Source organism: Vulpes lagopus, chromosome 5 (genome assembly GCF_018345385.1).
Source record: "Vulpes lagopus strain Blue_001 chromosome 5, ASM1834538v1, whole genome shotgun sequence".
In the NCBI taxonomy this organism is placed as follows: domain Eukaryota; kingdom Metazoa; phylum Chordata; class Mammalia; order Carnivora; family Canidae; genus Vulpes; species Vulpes lagopus.
Window position 1 is genome coordinate 94,638,330 of NC_054828.1, and position 20,072 is coordinate 94,658,401.

At 49.2% G+C, this 20,072-nt stretch overlaps 1 protein-coding gene across 1 annotated transcript; it reads left to right on the plus strand.

Moving 5' to 3' along the window:
• The first annotated feature begins 294 nt into the window (after positions 1–294).
• Positions 295–15,016, plus strand: GNLY (granulysin). The gene is made up of 8 exons (XM_041756986.1): positions 295–451; positions 951–1,057; positions 1,553–1,636; positions 2,779–2,947; positions 12,010–12,116; positions 12,576–12,659; positions 13,830–13,997; positions 14,933–15,016. Exons 1-8 carry the CDS (start codon positions 400–402, stop codon positions 15,014–15,016), a joined length of 855 nt encoding a protein of 284 aa, XP_041612920.1. The 5' UTR covers positions 295–399.
• Positions 15,017–20,072: the final 5,056 nt, after the last annotated feature.

Sequence of the window (20,072 nt, forward strand, 5' to 3'; positions counted from 1 at the left end):
GCACCGTCCTAGCCTGGGATTTAATCTTGAGGACAGGAACCCCCCACCCCCTACTCCCCTCCACAGCACCTGTTACCCTCGCATCAGAGCAGTGCTTACAAGCTGCCTGGGGAAGGCTGCTCCAGAACAGCCACCACCACATCCTGTGAGGCAGGGAGGCTGATAGCAGCTACTGCCCTCCTATCCCAGCCAATCAGCTCACAAAGCTCTAGCAGTGTGTGTGGGGGAGGGAGAAGATAGGTAGTGTGAAACTTCTCCTCCCCCCATTTCTCTACAAACTGATGGTGTTTATGGTAAACCCAGGGACCTGGGAGGTGGCCTACAAGAGGAGCAGGAGCCGGCAAGGTCAGATGCGAGGTGTCCAGCCTGTATAAAGGGGGTGTGAGCAGCTGCCTCGCCATGACCTCCTGGGCCCTCCTGCTCCTCGCCTCGGTGCTCCTGGCCACCCCAGGTAAGGACATTTCCCACGTGATCCTGGCAGCTCCTCCTTAGCTGAGGGTAAGGACAGTTCTGGAGAGTGGGTTGCCTGGGCACCTGACTTGAATTCTTTGAAGAATGTGAGAGACAAAGGAAGACATCCTTTGAAAGTAGATAAAGGGTAGTAGCCTTTCAGAGCAGTCTGCAAATCTGTGTGTGTATGTGTGTGTGTTTAAAGAGAGAAAGAACAAAGACAAGCAGAAGAGAGAAATCCGAGCAGAAAAGAGGTTCACAGGTGATGGGGGGCTAATCTTTTCTTTTTGTTTCCAGAAAGAACTTGAGAGCCTGCCTTTTGCACAGAGCCTAGATCAGGGCAGCCCCAGGGCAGTGTGAGGACAGGCCGTCTTCATTCCTCACCAAGCCCCATCCCTGTCTGGGGCTCTGGCAACCTCCTGGGCTCCCCAGCAGCCAGGAGTCCTGACTTTCCCTCCTCTTCCATCTGTGGACAGATGCTGATGCTGTTTCTTCCCCAGGTCTGACCTTTTCTGGTCTGACTCCTGAGGACCATGATGATCTGTCCACGGTTGACATGTGTCAGGAAGAGCACTTCTTTGAGGTCCCGGCTCAGGAGGCATCCAAGGTAGGCAGCTGGCTCCCTGTTCACATCCCTCGGCAACCCCTTTCACCGCCCCCCCCCCCCCCCGGGGCCAGTGTCTCCTCCCTAGGAGCACTAGGCAGGGCAGCACCCTGTGCTGGTGGGAGGGGAGGTAGGGGTGTGGGTTCAAAATACTGATTTTGTGGATACTCCTGCCGGAGGCGGGGGGGTACCTTGGTTTGGCTGACTGCTCCCTCCCACCAGGTGGCTCCTCTGCATCTGACCAGAGACCAGTAGAGGGGCAGGTGCTGGGGTGGGTACAATGCTATGGGTATGGGACAGGTTCTGGGGTGTCAGCCCCTCCAAGACTAGCAGGACGGTGGGCTGGTGCCAGCCAGCGGGCTTCAGGCCCTAATGGACCAAAAGATCATAGGTGATCTTCCTGGCCTAAAAGGCACTGAGGAGCCCCTTCTTGGGGGCCCTGCCATGGGTTATGGGGGGTGATGAGAGATCACCTCAGGGGGCATCATTTTCTGACAGGATGACCAGATGATCTTCACCTGTATACCTTGTAAGATTATAATCAGGTTGCTGATGAAATACCTGGGAGAGTATATCACAGAGGTGAGGCCTTATGGTTGGGGATCCATCTGAGGGTGGTCAAGGGCATGAGTGGGGATTTGGGGGGGCAGCTCTGAGGGAGGGGTTGATCCCTGGTTGGGCCAGAGCTTCTCAGCAGGGGATCTGTGGGCCCCACTCCCCTCTCTGGAGAGGGAATTCAGAGGATCCCATGAAATCTTGAAGCTTTGGGAGCATGGATGATGAAGAAGAGTGTGCATGGTTTCTAACACATTGTTAAAGGAAACTTATCCCTTGAGAAGGTAGGACCCTCTGCCCTGTAGCCCCACCGTACGTGTCCACGGGAAAGCTCTGTGAGGCCAGGAGGGACCTGGGTCAGGGCTGACCAACCCCAGATCTGTCACTTCTAGCTGCATGGCTGGGCCAAGTGCTAATGCTTTCTGAGCCTCAGTTTCCTTCTCTGTGCAATGGGATGGATATTAATCCCCCAACCACTTCCTTAATCTTTTTGAAGGAGCTGAGGGGTGGGATGTGCTGAGCTCCCCACCTGGCCCTGAGCAAGTGCTGAACAAGTGGATGTGTTCCTCCCAGGAAGCCTCGTTTCACCTTCCCTCCCTCCCTCCCTCTCCTCTGTTCCCTGACGCTGCTCAGCTTCTGGGTGCTGCAGGGCCCACCCTCAGCCCTGGGCACTCAGCTGTAGCCTCTCCCCTGCGATGGCAGTTGATGATACTGCAAAATGGAACGTGCCAAGGCTTCCAGCTCTCTCTCCTAACCTTCCCCACCCCACCTGAGCTTGAGCCCTGTCAGGCCTGGGACCCAGGGGGCTCGGTAGGCAGAACTTGACTGTGGGTCTAGCAGCAGGGGGGCACTGTGCTCCACACACAAGACAGTGGGCCTGGGGTGATGATGCACCAGGGACTGACACAGGACAGAGCTAACTGTCCTTGTCTCCTGAGCCTCTCCTGTCCAGGCCTGGATCAGGGCCTTGGGACTGGGCATGAGGGCCGATCCCGGTCTCTCCAGCGTCTGCTTCCATGGCCACCTGGCACAAGGGCCTCCTCCCAGCATGCCCACAATCCAGGGCCTCCTCCCAGCATGCCCATGGCCAGGAGCTGCTGGGGGCTTCAGGAGTCTGGGCAGGGCAGAACTTACCGGATTCCTGTTTTTCTGTGGTTCTGCCCCTCCAGGAAGCCATCAAGCATGCTGCATCTCTCCTGTGCGAGGAGACATTTGTGTTGACCCATTTATGCCACAAAATAATCACTAAATATCTTAGTGACATCACCCTGCGTATCCTGAATGACAAATCCCCTCAGGCAATCTGTGTGAAACTCGGGATGTGCAGACCTGATATAGGTGAGTACACAGGTGACAGCAGAGACTCATTCCTGGAGGGCCCAGGTCATGTCCCCAAGCATGTGCAACATGGTATAACAACTTGGAAATACATCTGTTATAGAGAAAGTCATTAGCAGCTCATACTTATCCCTCCAGGCTCCCTTATCGAGATACATTCCTGCCCGAACTGTGGGGAAATTGAGCAGGAGTTGGGCAGGTGAGCTGTAGCTTGACATGGCTGAGAAATACTCACTAAGAGCCTGGGCTTATGTCCCAGGCAACCCTGGGTGACATCAGGGCTCCATCTCTGGTCAGCATGCACTTGAGCAAGTAGCTTAACACCTGTGAACTTGAGTGTCCCTACCTGTGAAGGGGATAATAATCCTGATTTCTTCTTTGAGTAACGCTTGAGTGAGATGATTATGTGTAAGGAGGTTACCACCAAGGAAGTGGCCTCAGACTGGGCTATGCATAGATGTCAGAGCCCTGTCTGACTCCTGTCCCCAGCCCAGCAGCAGTTCCCGGGAACAGGAACCAGGCACCATCTAGCCCAGAACACCCGGGGCCCGAGAGCTGGGCTCCGGAACCCCGCTGGCAGGGAAGCTCTGCAACCTCTCCCTCCAGGGCTGCCCAGGCTGTGCCCACAGACAGGCCAGGGTTTGGGACCCGGGGCAGAGAAGGGCCCCTGAGTGGCTCTGGCAGCCAGTCTTGCCTTGACTGAGGCTTTGGGACTTGATGCTGGCAGATCTGGGGTCACCTCCTAATGCGAGGTCCCCACAACTTCCTGTCATTGGAGCCTGTGATTTCCATCTCCAGAACCCCAAACCCCCTCAGGCTCCTGACTGGGTTCCAGGATGTAACTCTGGGTGTGATCAGCAGGGGCAGGTGGCTCTAGTGCACATTTGCAGGGACCCCACACCTGCCACAGCTGGCTCTTCTCCACTCCAAGTGTCTGAGCCTCTGAGCCCTATGACCTCTGGGGAGAAGCACAGAGTCTCCAGCAGGCACCGCCAGCTCCTGCCTTCCTAAATCCAGGAGGGACCCTCCAGTTTCTCTCAGCTAGCTCCTTGCAGTGCTGTCCCCTGGCAGGAGATAAAATATCATGCAAGCTTTTAGCCAGAGCTTCTGTTCCTTTGTTGGATTTGAGGGGAGGGGCTCGGAGACAGGCTTGGGTGACTTATGCACTCACTCAATGAATGTTTATTGTATGTCCCACACACTGTTCTAGAAGCTGGGGATGTAGTGGTGAACAAGACTTTGCTAGCAGCTCCTCCATATATAGTCATGAGATGCTTATGAAGCCCTCACTAGAGATACACACTTCCCTAAGAGCCGGGGACACAGTAAATATACCTCTAGAAGCTCTCAGATCAGTGGGGAAGAACAATAGGGTTGTAGGTAAGAATGCTCTTTGTCCTAAAAAACAGAAACTCATACTCACTTCTGTCTGCCGGCAACCTTTGCTGTTCTTTGGGGAGTGTATTATATAGGATTATTTTGCTTGGAAACAACAAGGTCATTCTCGCTTTAGTGAATAAGACAATTTATTGGCTCAAATCATTAAGGAGTCCATATATACCATTAGGCACACAATGATCCAGAAATTTGTGGTGTCACTAGAGCTCCAGTCCTGTTTCTCTGCCATTTTCTCAGGTCCTCCCACAACTGCATACTGAGATTGATTCCTTCTGGGTAGCAGCAATAACTATATCAGATCCAAACTTGACTTTTTATACTATGTCTTCTAGAAAGAAAGATAATTCTTTGGTAGCGTCTCTTCCAGCAGCTCCCTTAGAAAAGAATGGAACTTCTTTCCCTGTAGTCCAATCAGATATCTCCAATGTTCTCATTAGTCTAATGGACCAGTTGCCCTATGGGAATAATCAATAGGTTCCAAGTGCAATGGATATATAGATTAGTGTGAGCCAAGTCAGGCACAACTCTGTTACCTAATCACTTGAGAGGGAATGGACACAAATACCTGGGTGGAGATCATTGCTGGGGCAGGGAAAGGCATCATGGCCAGCATAAAAAGCAATGGTGCATTGGTCTGAACTTAATCATAAGAGCAATTCAAGACTCCCAGTGATGAAATCTGGAACCATATGAGTATCAAAACAGATAAGGGCAATATCAGATTATAATGCACTGATTAAATTAGAATCCATGAATTCATAGAGATTTAAATAATAAATTAATAATAAAATAAGGGAAAAGGAGAAGGATTACTTTAGTATAGATGCCAACTTATATAAGTAGACATAGCTGCAAAATACGTTCCCACAAAACACGTATTGATAGATATGTGTGATGTTGGCAGGCGGGGGTGGCTTTAGGAGGGGGTTCATGTCAAGAACTGGAGCCAGTGGGGCAGAGCTGCAGGCCATGTGAGATGAGGTCTGTGTGTAAGGTGTGTGTCCGCGTGGATGACAATGGTCCCGGAAAAGGTCCGAGGCCCACAGTGTAGGACAGACCCGAGGAACAGCCACAGGGGAGGCCTTGGGGAGGGAGAGGATGGGTCCAGGGCACGATGGAGGGTTAGCAGGGACTTCTAAAGGTGGCAGCAGAAGAAGGTGGCCTCAGTCTTAGGGGTAACAGCTAGTAAAGGGCAGGGTGCAAGCCAGCTCTGGTCACCTGTCAGGAGGAGCATGCGTGCACTTGAGTCCTAATACAGACTCCTCTGGGGTACCCTCTCTCCCCCAGGACCTTCTCAGTTCTCTAACATTTCCTCTGTGATCCACCTGGGCAACCCAGGCTTCCAGCTGGTGTCATGTGACATCCCTCCCTCCTGGCCACTTCCTAGTTCCCTGACCCCAGCTGGAGCGAATGATGACCCCCCCGTCCTGGCAATTTGGAGTAGCCTCATCCTAGTGCAAACCAGCTTAGCCCTGGCCAGGCTCTGCAACCATCTCCTTGGCGTCTTCAGACGTCCTTCTGCCTTTGCTCCTAGGTCCCTTCTGTACAGGGCAGCCCCGGGCTCTTTCCAACTTACAAACCACATCTCCTCACCTTCCAGTGGCTTCTCACAGGCCTCTGGACAAAGTCCCAGCTCTGTGTTACATCCTGGTATCAGGATAGGGAACACCTGAAGGAAGACACTTCCCTCAAGCAACTGGCAATCTACCAAATACTAATATAATGTCACATGAAATAAGTCTAGCACCCTAAATCCCCTCTGTTTGTACAAGAAGGAAAAATTATCAATTTTATTAAATGTTATCGCATGAATGCATGTCTTCATGGTGTTCTGCATGACGAGATAGGAGTATGCATAGACAGTTGTGTTGCACAGAGAGGTCTGTTGCTTATCTTAAGGAAAAGTGCTTGTGTGATTGAGTTGTGAAACCAACTAACTCCTTTTTCAGGGGTCGCTATTCTTTACATTGTAAAAAATACACAACACAAAATTTACAATTTTAATAATATTTAAATGTCCACTCAGCAGTGTTGAGTATATTCTCACTGTTGTGACACAGACATCTAGGAGTTCTTATCCTACAGTACCGGGACTCCATACTCATTGTTAAGCCATGACTCTCTTTTTCCCTTGACCCAAAGCCTGGAAACCACCATTCTTTTTGATGTTTCCATTAATTTGACATCTCTAGACTACTCATTGAAATGGAATCATACAGTATTTGCCTATTTGTGACTGGCTTATTTCACTCAGTTTAATGTCCTCAAAGTCCATACAAGTTCCGGCATTCGACAGGATTTGATCTTTTTATGATTGAATAGCACACACATAATTATTTATATTGCATTGTATTTATCTATCATCTGTCCATGGACATTCAGGTTGCTTTCACCTCTTGGCTATTGTGAATAGTACTGGTATGAAGATGGGTGTGTGAATACCTCTTTGAGATTCTTAGTTTGTGAATAAATATCCAGAAGTGGTTTTATTCTTTATTTATCATTTATTATTTACTTATTACTTTACATAGTGGTTTTACGATTTTACAACAACAGTGCATACTTTCTGCACATCTTCAGCAACTCTTGTAATTTTCGGTTTTTGGTAAGAGCCAGGTTATTGGGTTTGGGATGCTATCTCATTATGGTTTTGCCTCGCATTTTCCTAATGATTATTGATGATAAGCATCATTTCATATACTTCTTAGCTATTGCTATATCTTGTGGGGAGTCTGCCTATTCAAAGTGTTTTTGCCCTTTTCAAAATTGAGTGATTTGAGGGGCACTTGGCTGGCTTAGTGGGTAGAGTATGTGTCTCTTTTCTTGGGGTCATGAGTATGAGCCTCATGTTGGGTAGGAGTCTACTTAAAAAAAAATGAAATGTATAAAATTGAGTGTTTTGATGTTTTGTTGTTGCGTTTCAACAGTTCTTTGTATACTCTGGATGTTAGTCCAGTATAAGAAATGTGATTTGCAAATGTTTGCTCTCATTCCATAAATCGCCCTTTTACTTTGTCAATTGTGCCATTTGACACACAAAGTTTTTATGTTTGATAAAATGGTATTTGCCCATTTTGCTGTGCTTTCAGTATCATATCCAAGAAACCATTGCCAAGTTCAATGTCATGTAGCTTTCACCTTGGGTTTTCTTCTAGAAATTTTATAGTCTTGAGTCTTACACTAAGTGTTTAGTCCATTCCTTTTTTTAATAAGATTTTTTTAAAAAAAGATTTTATTTATTTATTCATGAGACACAGAGAAAGAGAGAGAGGGAGAGAGAGAGATAGAGAGAGGCAGAGAGAGGCAGAGGGAGAAGCAGGCTCCATGCAGGGAGCCTGACATGGGACTCGATCCTGGGTCTCCAGGATCACGCCCTGGGATGAAGGCGGTGCTAAACCGCTGAGCCACCCAGGTTGCCCTTTAATGCCTTTCTTTCTTTCTTTCTTTCTTTCTTTCTTTCTTTCTTTCTTTCTTTCTTTCTTCTTTTTTCTTTCTTTCTTTTTCTTTTCTTTCTTTCTTTTTTCTTTTTCTTTCTTTTTTTTTTAAGATTTATTTATTTATTTACTCATGAGAGAGAGAGAGAGAGAGAGAGAGAGGCAGAGACACAGGCAGAAGGAGAAGCAGGCTCCGCGCAGGGAGCCCAACGTGGGACTTGATCCTGGGTCTCCAGGATCACACCCTGGGCTGAAGGCAACGCTAAACTGCTGAGCCACCCGGGTTGCCCCCTTTAATGCATTTCTAATGACATTTTGTATGTGGTGAAAAGTTCATTCTTTTCCATGGGTTTTCCAGTTTTCTGAGCACCATGTATTGAAAATCTTAATTTCCTTTAGTGAGTACCTTCTTACATATATAATCTTATAAAAGATGGTTAGCGTGAAGGCAAAGTCTCTAAAAAGTGGCCCACATGTTTGGATGTTCTTTTTTTTATTAAAGATTTTTATTTATTCATTCATGAGAGACATACAGAGAGAAAGAGAGAGGCAGAGACACAGGCAGAGGGAGAAGCAGGCTCCACGCAGGGAGCCCGACATGGGACTCGATTCCAGGTCCCCAGGATCAGGCCCTGGGTTGAAGGCAGTACTAAACTGCTGAGCCACTCGGGCTGCCCATGTTTGGATGTTCTTAGGAGTGGAAAGGGTATGACACTTTTTAAGTGCAGCCTGTTAGCATGCTTTTATAGAGATTTTAGAATAATTATACAAGAACAATCTCCAACTCAGATTAATCAATTTACATAAAATACACTTAGAGGCCTAACACTACCATGAATTAATTTTAATCTATGAAAGTTGTGTTGGGCAGTCTGAATCACTTGAAAATGCAGGTCTAGACATATCTCAGTGTTGATTCATTTTGTGGAATTTTTCAGTATTTCTATGTACAGGAGATGTCATCTGCAACTAGAGATAACCATACATCCTCTTTTCTAACAGATGGATTTTTTTCATTTTATTTCTTAATTTTATTTATTTTATTTTTAAAGATTTTATTTATTTATTCATGAGAGACACAGAGAGAAAAAGAGGGAGAGACACAGGCAGAGGGAGAAGCAGGCTCCATGCTGGGAGCCTGACATGGGACTCGATCCTGGGTCTCCAGGATCACACCTTAGGTTGATGGTGGCACTAAACCACTGAGCCACCCAAGCTGCCCATTCTTTCTTAATTTTATAGTTAGTGTCATGAGTGCAACACTAAATAGATGTACCGAGAGCAGACATCCATGTCTTGCTCCTGACCTTTGGGAGAAAGTATTTAGTTTTTCATCATGAAGTATGAAGTCAGCTAGGGGATTATATAGATGCAATTTATTAAGTGCAGGGCTTCCTTCCATTTCTAGTTGGTGAGTGTCTTAATGTGGATGGAGGTTGAGTTTTATCAAGTGATGTTTCTGTGTTCATGGAGAGGATCATGCACTTTATATTGTTTATTCTATTGCTATAATGAATCACATAAATGAGTTTTAGGTGTTAAATCACTTTGCATTACTGGATAAATTCTAGTTGGTCATGGTATAGAATTCTTTGATATGTTACTGGATCCAGTTTGCTAGGGTTTTGTAGAGGAATATTGCATCTATATTCATAGGAGATACTGGTCTGTACTTTTCCCAGTTGTAATTTTCCTGTTGTATTTTTCTAGTATTGACATCAGGGCAACCTCTTCTATATTTTGGAAGAGTTTGAGAAGAATTAGTATTAATTATTTTTTTAATGTTTGATAGGATTCATCTATCTACCCCAGGGCCTAGGGTCTTCTTCCTGGGTATACATGGCATTACTAATTCTATTACTTTACTTATTATATATAGGTCTTTTGAATTTTGCACTCTTTTCATTCTGTTTCAGCAGTTTGTATCCTTCTAGGGATGTGTCCATTTCAATGTAAGTTCTCTAATTTATTGGCATACAATTGTTCGTAATATAAGAGTTATCTTCCCTATAAGAATGGTCATAATGTTCATTTTTGCATTTCTGATGCTAATAATAGGGTAAGACATGTTACCATGTTGAGGGTGCTGAGGAGTCCCATGGGGAGGAGGCCTGTGGCACCTTCTGAGCCTGGTATTTCCTCCTGAGCACAGAACCCAAACCTTCCACTCCCTTGCATAGCACAAGTTACCCTCCCACAGGGGCAGCACTCACAGAAGCCACCTTGGGGAAGGATGCCCTAACACCAGCCTCCCTCTGCCAGCACAGCACATGCTGTAAAGCTTCCACATGCACAAAGACGTGTCACATGGGAGCACTATGAACAGGAGACACTATACCCATTTGAAAGAAAGGGAACTGAGGCTCCAAGAGACGGTGACCCTTGCTCTAGAGCCCCCAGCTTGTCAAGGGCTGGCTTGCCTGGGACCCCACCCTCATCCCTTCTCAGCAGAGGCTAAGTGGAGAGCAGGGTTCTGAATAACCTCAGGAAAGTAGAGTGATTTAGAGAACAAGGCTGTCAGCCCACGATGGGGTTCCCGGGCAGGTGGCAGGGGTGCAGTCGTCAGAGACACATTAAAGGGGATGCAGGGCTGGGGGTGTGAGGGGACCCTGTCAGCTGGTCCTGCCTGGGTGGCTGTGCCATCTCAGCAGCTGGTGGGGAAAGACCCAATAGGAGGTGGGAGGTGCGTTCTGGTGCCCGCAGTGTCCCCTGCAGGCCTGGTGGCAGAGGTCAGGTCCCCTGCTATCTGTACCCAGTGTCCTGGCCTGAAGCATGAAGGAGGTGGGTGAAGGCACCAGACAAATGAGGGGATGCCCAGTTGAATGTGGGTGTCAGGTAAGGAGGGCACGCGCTGTAGCAGGAGGATGTTCTGCGCAATGTCTGGGACCGACTTACCCTAAACGATGGTCTCTTACTTATCTGATACTGGCTGTTAAGTGGGCAGCCGCCACGGTTATTACGGATGAGGGCCGTGACCTTGGTGCACAGATGGGGAGTCAGGGGCCCGGGAGCTGGGCCTAGACCCCTGGCCAGGACTCACCTCCTTCCCATGGGCTGTGTCTCCCTGTGGCCCAGGGCCCTGACAGGCGGGGTTGAGGGTGGCTCTGAGGGAAGAGCCTGCCTCCACGATGCTGGCCAGCAGGCTGGTGAGGGGCTGGGGACACAGGGAGTCCTTGAGCTCATGCTGGGTGTCCCCCACCCGAGAAGGCAGGGCTGGGAGGGGCTGTCAGCATCTGCCCCGAGCACCTGTCTTTAAATCTGGTGGAGTCTGCTAGAGCTACTGGGCTGAAATGGCTGGGGGAGAGCAGGGAAATGGGGATGGCTGGGGGAGGGACACCTGCACAGACCCCTGGGAGGTGGGGGAAGGGGTGGGGGATGGGATGCTCGTGGCCTAGGTGCCTCCCTGAGCTCTCAGGTGCAAGGATGGCTCTTCCATGTCCACATCCGGGCAGGGTGGGGGCATCATGGCAGCTGTGCCCTCCAGCCACCTTGCACTCAGCTAGGAAAGCTCTGTGTGGGGGGAGGGGAAGAGAGATAGTGTGGAGCCTCTCCTCCCCCCACTTCTCCACAAACTGGTGGTGTTTGTGGTAAACCAGGGACCTGGGGAGGTGGCCTACAGGAGGAGCAGGAGCCGGCAAGGTCAGATGCGAGGTGTCCAGCCTGCATAAAGGGGGTGTGAGGGTGTGTCAGCAGCTGCCTCGCCATGACCTCCTGGGCCCTACTGCTCCTTGCCTTGTGCTCCTGGCCACCCCAGGTAAGGACATTCCCCACGTGATCCTGGCAGCTCCACCTTAGCTGAAGGCAGGGACAGTTTTGGAGAGTGAGTTGGGCTGGACCCTGTGTTGATTCTCTAGGGGAAAACAAGAGACAGGAAAGACCTAAGAGAGGAGTTGAGAAAAGGTTCCTTTTAGGTCAAATCTGTGCGTGTGTGCATTTGTGTGAGAAAGAGACATAGGGGGACAGAGAGAGAGAGAAGGGGTTGCTTGAATGGTTGTGGTGCTGTATAACCTTTCCACTTGCTTTCCAGAAAGAAATTGAGAGTGTGACTTTTGCACGGAGCCTGGGTGAGGGCAGCCTCAGGGCAGTGTGAAGGCAGGTCTCCTGGACCCCTCACCAAGCCCCACGCCTGTCCGGGGCTCTGGCCACCTCCTGGGCTCCCCACCAGCCAGGAGTTCTGACTTTCTGTCCTCTTCCACCTGTGGAGGGCTGCTGATGCTGTTTCTTCCCCAGGTCTGACCTTTTCTGGTCTGACTCCTGAGGACCATGATGACCTATTCACCGCTGACATGTGTCAGGAAGAGCACTTCTTCGAGGTCCTGGCCCAGTTGGCAGCCAAGGTTCACTGTTGGCCCTCTGTTTACTTCCCACAGCCCCTTCCCATTTTCTCTGCCCTGGGAGCTGCACGTCTCCATCAGCTGGAGGGAAGGCAGGGCTGTGGGCTGAAGATGCTTGTGTCTGGCCTGTATCTAGCTGAGGGAGGGGAGTACCTTGGTCTGGGTGGCAGCTTCCCTTTCCCACTCTAAGAGGCTCCTCTGGGGTCTGACCATAGACCAGAAGAGTGGCAGGTGCTGGGGTGGGTAAGGTGCTGTGAGTATGGGGCAGGTTCTGGGGTGCATCAGCCCGCTGGGACTAGCAGGAGGGTGGGCAGATGCCAGCCAACCTGCTTGAATCCTAAAGGATAGGAAGTCCATAGATAATCCTGTTGTCCTAGGAGGCTCCAAGAGTCCCTTCATGAGTCTCTCAGGTGCTCTTGGGGTTTCTGAGCAATCACCCTTGGGGTTCTTCCTTTTCTACAGGGTGACCCTCAGTTCAACCAATGCGATTTATGTAAATTGATAGTTAACTGGCTGAAGAATTGCCTACGTGGTAACCTAATTCAGGTGAGACTTTATGGTTTGGGGAACAACTTGCTGGTTGGTCAATAGAGTGGGGCACAACGGGGTTGGGGAGCTGGGGGAGGGAATGATCCCTTGTTGGGCCAGAGCTTCTCAGCAGGGGATGTGTGGGGCCCTGGTTTATCTGGGGATTGACTTCTGAGAATTCCCTGAATTGTGTGCTCCGAGAACACAGATAAGTGTAAGAAGAGTGTGCATGGTTTCCAATACATTGTTGAAGGAAAATTGTTCCTGGAAAGTGGGAATCTATCGCTCTATCCTCACTGGGTATATCTAGGCAAAGCTTTCCAGGCTGGGTCTAGGCAGACCTGGGTCAGAGCTGACCAACCCCAGATCTGCCAATTCCTAGGTGCGTGGCTGGGCCAAGTGCTAATGCTTTCAGAGCCTCAGTTTCCTTCTCTGTGCAATGGGATGGATATCAATTCCCCAACCACTTCCTTAAGCCTTTTGAAGGAGCTGAGGGGTGGGACAAGCTGAGCTCCCCATCTGGCCCTGAGCAAGTGCTGAACAAGTGGATGTGTTCCTCCCAGGAAGCCTCGTTTCACCTTCCCTCCCTCCCTCCCTCCCTCCCTCCCTCCCTCCCTCCCTCCCTCCTTCTCTGTCCTCTGTTCCCTGACCCTGCTCAGCTTCTGGGTGCTGCAGGGCCCACCCTCAGCCCTGGGCACTCAGCTGTAGGCTTCTCCCCTGTGATGGCAGTAGACGATACTGCAAAATGGAACGTGCCAAGGCTCCAAGGTCTGTCTCCTAACCTTCCCCACCCCACCTGAGCCTGAGCCCTACCAGGCCTGGGACCCAGGGGGCTCGGTAGGCAGAACCTGACTGTGGGTCTAGCAGCAGGGGGCACTGTGCTCCACACACAAGACAGTGGGCCTGGGGTGATGATGCACCAGGGACTGACACAGGACAGAGCCAACTGTCCTTGTCTCCTGAGCCCCTCCTGTCCAGGCCCGGATCAGGGCCTTGGGACTGGGCATGAGGGCCGATCCCGGTCTCTCCAGCCTCTGCTTCCATGGCCATCTGATACCAGGGCCTCCTCCCAGCATGCCCACAGTCAGAGGGGCCCAGGGCCCAGGAGCAGCTGGGGGCTTCAGGGATCTGTGCGGGGCAGAGCTCAGCTAATTCCTGTTCCTGGTTATGGTGGTGTTGCTCTTGCAGAAAGCCTTTGAAAAAGTTGCATCACTGGTATGCTCAAAGTTTCCGTTCGTGGAAAATCATTGCAAAGAAACCATCCGCAAATTTCTGGGGGAAATCACCTACTGCATCGTGAATGTTGAACCTGCGAAGCGAATCTGTGTGATATTCAGCATATGCTCCCCTTGGCAGGTGAGTACAGAGGTGAAGCAGAGAGTCATTCCTAGAGTGTGCAGGTCATATCCACAAGCAGGTGCAACATTGTTAAAAAAAAAAACAGAGATATTTGTCTGTCATAGAGATGTCAGCAATACCTCATACTTGTCCCTCCAGGTCCCCTTATCGAGACACATTCCTCCCCAACTGTGTGGAAATTGAGCAGGAGTTGGGCAGGTGAGCTGTAGCTAGACATGGCTGAGAAATACTCACAAAGAGCCTGGGCTTATGTCCCAGGCAACCCTGGGTGACATCAGGGCCCCATCTCTGGTCAGCATGCACTTGAGCGAGTAGCTTAACGCCTGTGAACTTGAGCATCCCTACCTGTGAAGGCGATAATAATCCTGATTTCTTCTTTGAGTAACGCTTGAGTGAGATGATTATGCGTAAGGAGGTTACCACCAAGGAAGTGGCCTCAGACTGGGTTATCATAGATGTCAGAGCCCTGACTGACTCCTGTCCCCAGCCCAGCAGCGGTTCCTGGGAACAGGAACCAGGCACCATCTAGCCCAGGACACCTAGGGCCAGAGAGCTGGGCTCGGGAACCCCGCTGGCACGGAGGGCTCTGCAGCCTCTCCCTCCAGGGCTGCCCAGGCTGCGCCCACAGATCAGGCCAGGGCGGCGGGACCCGGGGCAGGGAAGGGCCCCTGAGTGGCTCTGGCAGCCAGTCTTGCCTTGACTGAGGCTTTGGGACTTGATGCTGGCAGATCTGGGGTCACCTCGTAATGCGAGGTCCCCACCACTTCCTGTCATTGGAGCCTGTGGTTTCCATCTCCAGAACCCCAACCCCCTCAGGCTCCTGACTGGGTTCCAGGATGTAACTCTGGGTGTGATCAGCAGGGGCAGGTGGCTCTAGTGCACATTTGCAGGGACCCCACACCTGCCACAGCTGTTTCTCCTCCCCACTCCAGGTGTCCCAGGAGCTGGGACCTTACTGCACCCCTGGGGAGAAGCCCAGAGTCTCCAGCAGGCACCGCCAGCTCCTGCCTTCCTAAATCCAGGATGGACCCTCCAGTTTCTCTCAGCTAGCTCCCTGCAGTGCTGTCCCCTGGCAGGAGAATAAAATGTCTTGCAAGCTTTTGGCCACAGCTCCTGTTCCTTTTGGGGGATTTGAGTGGAGGGGCTCGGAGACAGGCTTGGGTGACTTATGCACTCACTCAATGAATGTTTATTGTATGTCCCACACTCTTTTGTGGAAGCTGGGGATGTAGTGGACAAGACAACATTAGCAGCTCTTCCACATAAAGTCATGAAATGCCTATGAAGCCCTCACTAGAGACACACAATCTTCTAAGAGCCGGGAGTACACAGTGAATATACCCCAGGAGCTCAGACCAGCGGGGAAGAACAACAGAGTTGTAGTTAAGAGGGCTCTTGGTTGGGCAGCCCGGGCGGCTCAGTGGTTTAGCGCTGCCTTCAGCCCACAGCCTGATCCTGGAGACCCAGGATCGAGTCCCATATCGGGATCCCTGCATGGAGCCTGCTTCTCCCACTGTCTTTGTCTCTGCCTCTCTCTCTCTCTCTCTCTCTCTCTGTCTCAAATAAATAAATAAATCTTAAAAAAAAAAAAGAGTGCTCTTGTTCCTAAGGAGCAGAAACCAATCTTTTGCTTCTGTTGGTATTTTGGGGAGTGTATTATTTAAGATTGTTTTGCTTAGAAGCAACAGAAATCTTAGGTCATTCTGGCCTAAATGAATAAGGCAATTTTTTGGATGAAATCATTAAAAAGTCCATAGATAGCTTCAGGCACAGAATTATCCAGAAATGAGTACTGTCACCAGAGCTCCAGTCCTGTTTCTCTGCCATTCTCTCAGGTCCTCCCACAGCTGTATAGTGAGATTGATCTCTGGCTAGCTTCTTTTTCAGGCATCCATCTGGGCAGCAGCAATGGCCCCATCAGGCCCATTCTTGACATTTTATACTATGTCATCCAGAGGGAAAGAGAGTTCTTTGGTGGCCTCTCTTCCATCACCTCCCTTGAGGATGAATGGAAACTTCTTTCCTAAGAAACTTCATCAAACATTAATTGTGTTTTTATGACCTGAATAGGCAGGTGCCCTACTGCAATCAATCTTTTGTTCTATGGGCATGAGATACGCAGGTTAGCCTGAGCCATTTAGAGCACATCCCACGTGCTGAGGCCGAATTTATATCTTACAATCACTTGGGTAAGAGTGGACATGAAAATCTGGGAGGAAAAAAAAAAAAAAAAAAGAAAATCTGGGAGGAGATTGTTACTGAAAAGAGGGGAATTCATGCTCGCCATCACCAAGAGCACTGGTGCATCCACCAGGATTCAACCTAATAAGCAGTTCAAAGAGATGCTCAGTGGTGAAATCTGGGGCAAGTGGAGTATTAAAATGGATAAGACAGTAGTAGATTCTCATCTATTGTGTAAAGTAGAATCTGTGAATCATGTAGAGATAAATAAATCAATAAAGGAAAGGGGGTTGCCTGGGTGGCTCAGCGGTTGAGCATCTGCCTTTGGTCCAGGGCATGATCCTGGAGTCCGGGATCGAGTCCGGCATCGGGCTCCCTGCATGGAGCCTGCTTCTCCCTCTGCCTATGTATCTGCCTCTTTCTCTGTGTGTCTTGTGAATAAATAAATAAAACTTTAAAAAGAAAATAAGGGAAAGGGGAAGGTGTTATGTTACTGTGCAATGCCAAATATGAATGTAGACACAATTGCAATCTATATTCCCACAAATACCACGCTGGAATTAATTACTAAAATATGTGATTAGTTAAGATGACAGTAGAGAGACCTGGCAGATAGGTGGTGAGTGTTTTTTACTCCTCCTGACCCAAATACACAAATCCTGAGGAACATCGGAGAAATGCAAATTGACTTTCAGCACAGGAGCTGGTCGGTACTCTTCAAAATGCAAGATTATGAAAGACAAGAAGAGATGAAGGATCTGTTCCAGATAGAAGGAAACTAAGCAGATACTGGGTGTGATTGTAACAGATGAGGCTAGTGTGTATCCAGACTGCAAGGGACATGGTTGGTGTAATCTGGGACTCTCTCTTCAGCCTGAGATGATAATGTTGTGCCAATGGCAGTGTCCTGATGTGTATGGCAGTGCCACCTTAAGAATGACAGCGTCCTTCGGGTAAGGAAACACATGCTCCCTTACTTACAAAAGTATTAGGGGGTCGTGGGGCATCACGTCTGCAATGCACTGCCAGTGAGTTAGAAGAATGGTAACATGTACACTCAGAAACACCAGGACAAGACAGCACAGCACATACATGTAGTAAAATGTTACCAGTGGGGGAATCTGGTTAAGCTGAACGAGAGCTGTTTGTTCTAGTCTTACAAGCTTTCCCTAAATCTGACATGATTTAAAAATAAAGAGAAAAGACTTGTAGTAATTTGGCTTTAGCACCTGGATGGGTGGTGTGACATGTACTAAGGGGGAAAGACACTTAGATGGGTGGACTTGGAGAGAATGAGGAAGGGTTCTGCTTTGACCCTAAGACTGTGTCTATTCCGTATGCAGGTTGGTGGATGGGGAGTGGTATCTTGGCAAAGCCCAATTTGAAGTCCTTGAACTGGGTGTGAAGGGCAGGGAGACAGTGCAGAAGGAGAACATTCCTGTCTGAGGACAGGAGGGGCTAGTCAACCTGTGGCGGCTGGTGGTGGTGGAGGAGGAGCAAAGCACCAAGGAGATTGTGGAGAGGCAGCCAGTGGCACAGGGGAAACCAGACTTGGGGCTAAGGAGTCAAGAGAAACAAATGTTTCAAGCTTTAGGGAATGGCTGAGCTTGTCCAGGGACACTGGGATAGTAAGAAAGAAGAAGACAGAGGAAATTCGGTCCCTGGATTTGGGTGCTTTTGGGCCTTGGGGACCTTAGTCAGATGGTTTCAGTGCACAACAGCCGTGTGCACTGGGATTGAAGGGTGTGATGTCAGCAGGTGGGGATGTCCTTAGGAGGGGGTTCGTGTCAAGAGTTGGAGCCAAGTGGGGCAGAGCTGCAGGCCATGTGAGAGTAGAGGTGGGGTCTGTGTGTAAGGTGTGTGTCCACGTGGATGAAACTGATCCTGGGAGAGGTCAGAGGCCCACAGTGTAGGAGAGACCCGAGGAACAGCCACAGGGGAGGCCTTGGGGAGGGAGAGGAAGGGTCCAGGGCACGATGGAGGGTTAGCAGGGACTTCTAAAGGTGGCAGCTGAAGAAGGTGGCCTCAGTCTTAGGGGTAACAGCTAGTAAAGGGCAGGGCGCAAGCCAGCTCTGGTCACCTGTCAGGAGGAGCATGCGTGCACTTGAGTCCTAATACAGACTCCTCTGGGGTACCCTCTCTCCCCCAGGCCCTTCTCAGTTCTCTAACATTTCCTCTGTGACCCACCTGGACAACCCAGGCTTCCAGCTGGCGTCATGTGACATCCCTCCCTCCTGGCCACTTCCTAGTTCCCTGACCCCAGCTGCGGGCGAATAATGACCCCCCCCCCCCTCCTGTGAATTTGGAGTAGCCTCATCCTAGTGCAAACCAGCTTAGCCCTGGCCAGGCTCTGCAACCATCTCCTTGGGCGTCTTCAGACGTCCTTCTGCCTTTGCTCCTAGGTCCCTTCTGTACAGGGCAGCCCCGGGCTCTTTCCAACCTACAAGCCACATCTCCTCACCTTCCAGTGGTTTCTCACAGGCCTCTGGACAGAGTCCCAGCTCTGTGTTACATCCTGGTGTAAGGATAGGGAACAGCTGAAGGAAGACACTTCCCTCAAGCAACTGGCAATCGACCAAATACTAGTAATGTCACATGAAATAAGTCTAGCACCCTAAATCCCCTCTGTTTGTAGAAGAAGGAAAAATTATCAATTTTATTAAATGTTATCGCATGAATACATGTGTTCATTGTGTTTTGGGTGATGAGGTAGGAAGTATGCGTGGACACTTGTGTTGCACAGAGAGGTCTGCTGCTTTCATCAAGGTAAAGTGCTTGGGTGACTGAGTTGTGAGCCCAACTACCTCCTTTATCAGGGATCACTATTCTTTACAGTGTAAAAAACACATTACACAAAATTTACAATTTTAATGATGTTTAAATGTCCACGCAGCAGTGTTGAGTATATTCTCACTCTTGTAACGCAGACATCTAGGAGTTTTTATCCACAGAGCTGAGGCTCCATACTCATTGTTAAGCCACGCCTCTCCGTTTCCATGACCCATAGCCTGGGAACCAACATTCTATTTGATGTTTCTAATAATTTGATTACCTAGACATCTCATATAAGTGAAATCATACACTATTTGCCTACTTGTATTTGGCTAATTTCACTCAGGTTAATGCCCTCATAATCTATCCATGTTCTGACATTCAACAGGGCTTTATCTTTTTTTCTTTTTAAAATATTTTATCTTTTTATTCATGAGAGAGAAGGAGAGACAAAGGCTGAGGGTGAAGCAGGCTCCATGCAGGGAACCCGATGTGGGACTCGATCCCGGGACTCCAGGATCATGCCCTGGGCCTAAGGCAGGTGCCAAACCGCTGAGCCACCCAGGGATCCCCAGGATTTTATCTTTTTAAGGTTAATAACATATATATACTTCTGTTACCTTTATTTATCCGTTCCTCTGTCCATGGACATTTGGGGGCTTTCACCTCCTGGCGATTGTGGATAGTGCTACTAATAACATGGACGCGGAAAACCTTTTCATGACCCTGCTTCATTCTTTTGTATAAATACCTTAAGTGGGTTTTCTGGCTCATGTGGTGGTTTTACCTTTAATATTTTGAGGAACCACCATATTGCTTTACATAGTGGTTTCATGATTTTACAACAACAGTGCACACTTTCTCCACATCTTCACTAACACTTGTAATTTTCTGTTTTTTGATAAGAGCCAGGTTACAGGGAAAGCTGTGCTACCTCATTGTGGTTTTGCCTTGCATTTCCCTAACAATTATTGATGAGGAGCATCTTTTCATATGCTTGTTAGTCATTTGTATATCTAGGCAGAGCGTCTATTCAAAGTCCTTTGTCACTTTTTACTTGAGCAATTTGTTGTTGAGTTTTAATAGTTCTTTGTGTGTTCTGGGTATTAACCCATTATT

Excerpts from the sequence above, each read along its gene's own strand:
- GNLY (XM_041756986.1), top strand. The coding sequence starts at position 400 with ATGACCTCCTGGGCCCTCCTGCTCCTCGCCTCGGTGCTCCTGGCCACC. Across the intron at positions 1,637-2,778 it reads TGGGAGAGTATATCACAGAG|GAAGCCATCAAGCATGCTGC; the intron begins GTGAGGCCTTAT and ends CTGCCCCTCCAG. Across the intron at positions 12,660-13,829 it reads TACGTGGTAACCTAATTCAG|AAAGCCTTTGAAAAAGTTGC; the intron begins GTGAGACTTTAT and ends TTGCTCTTGCAG.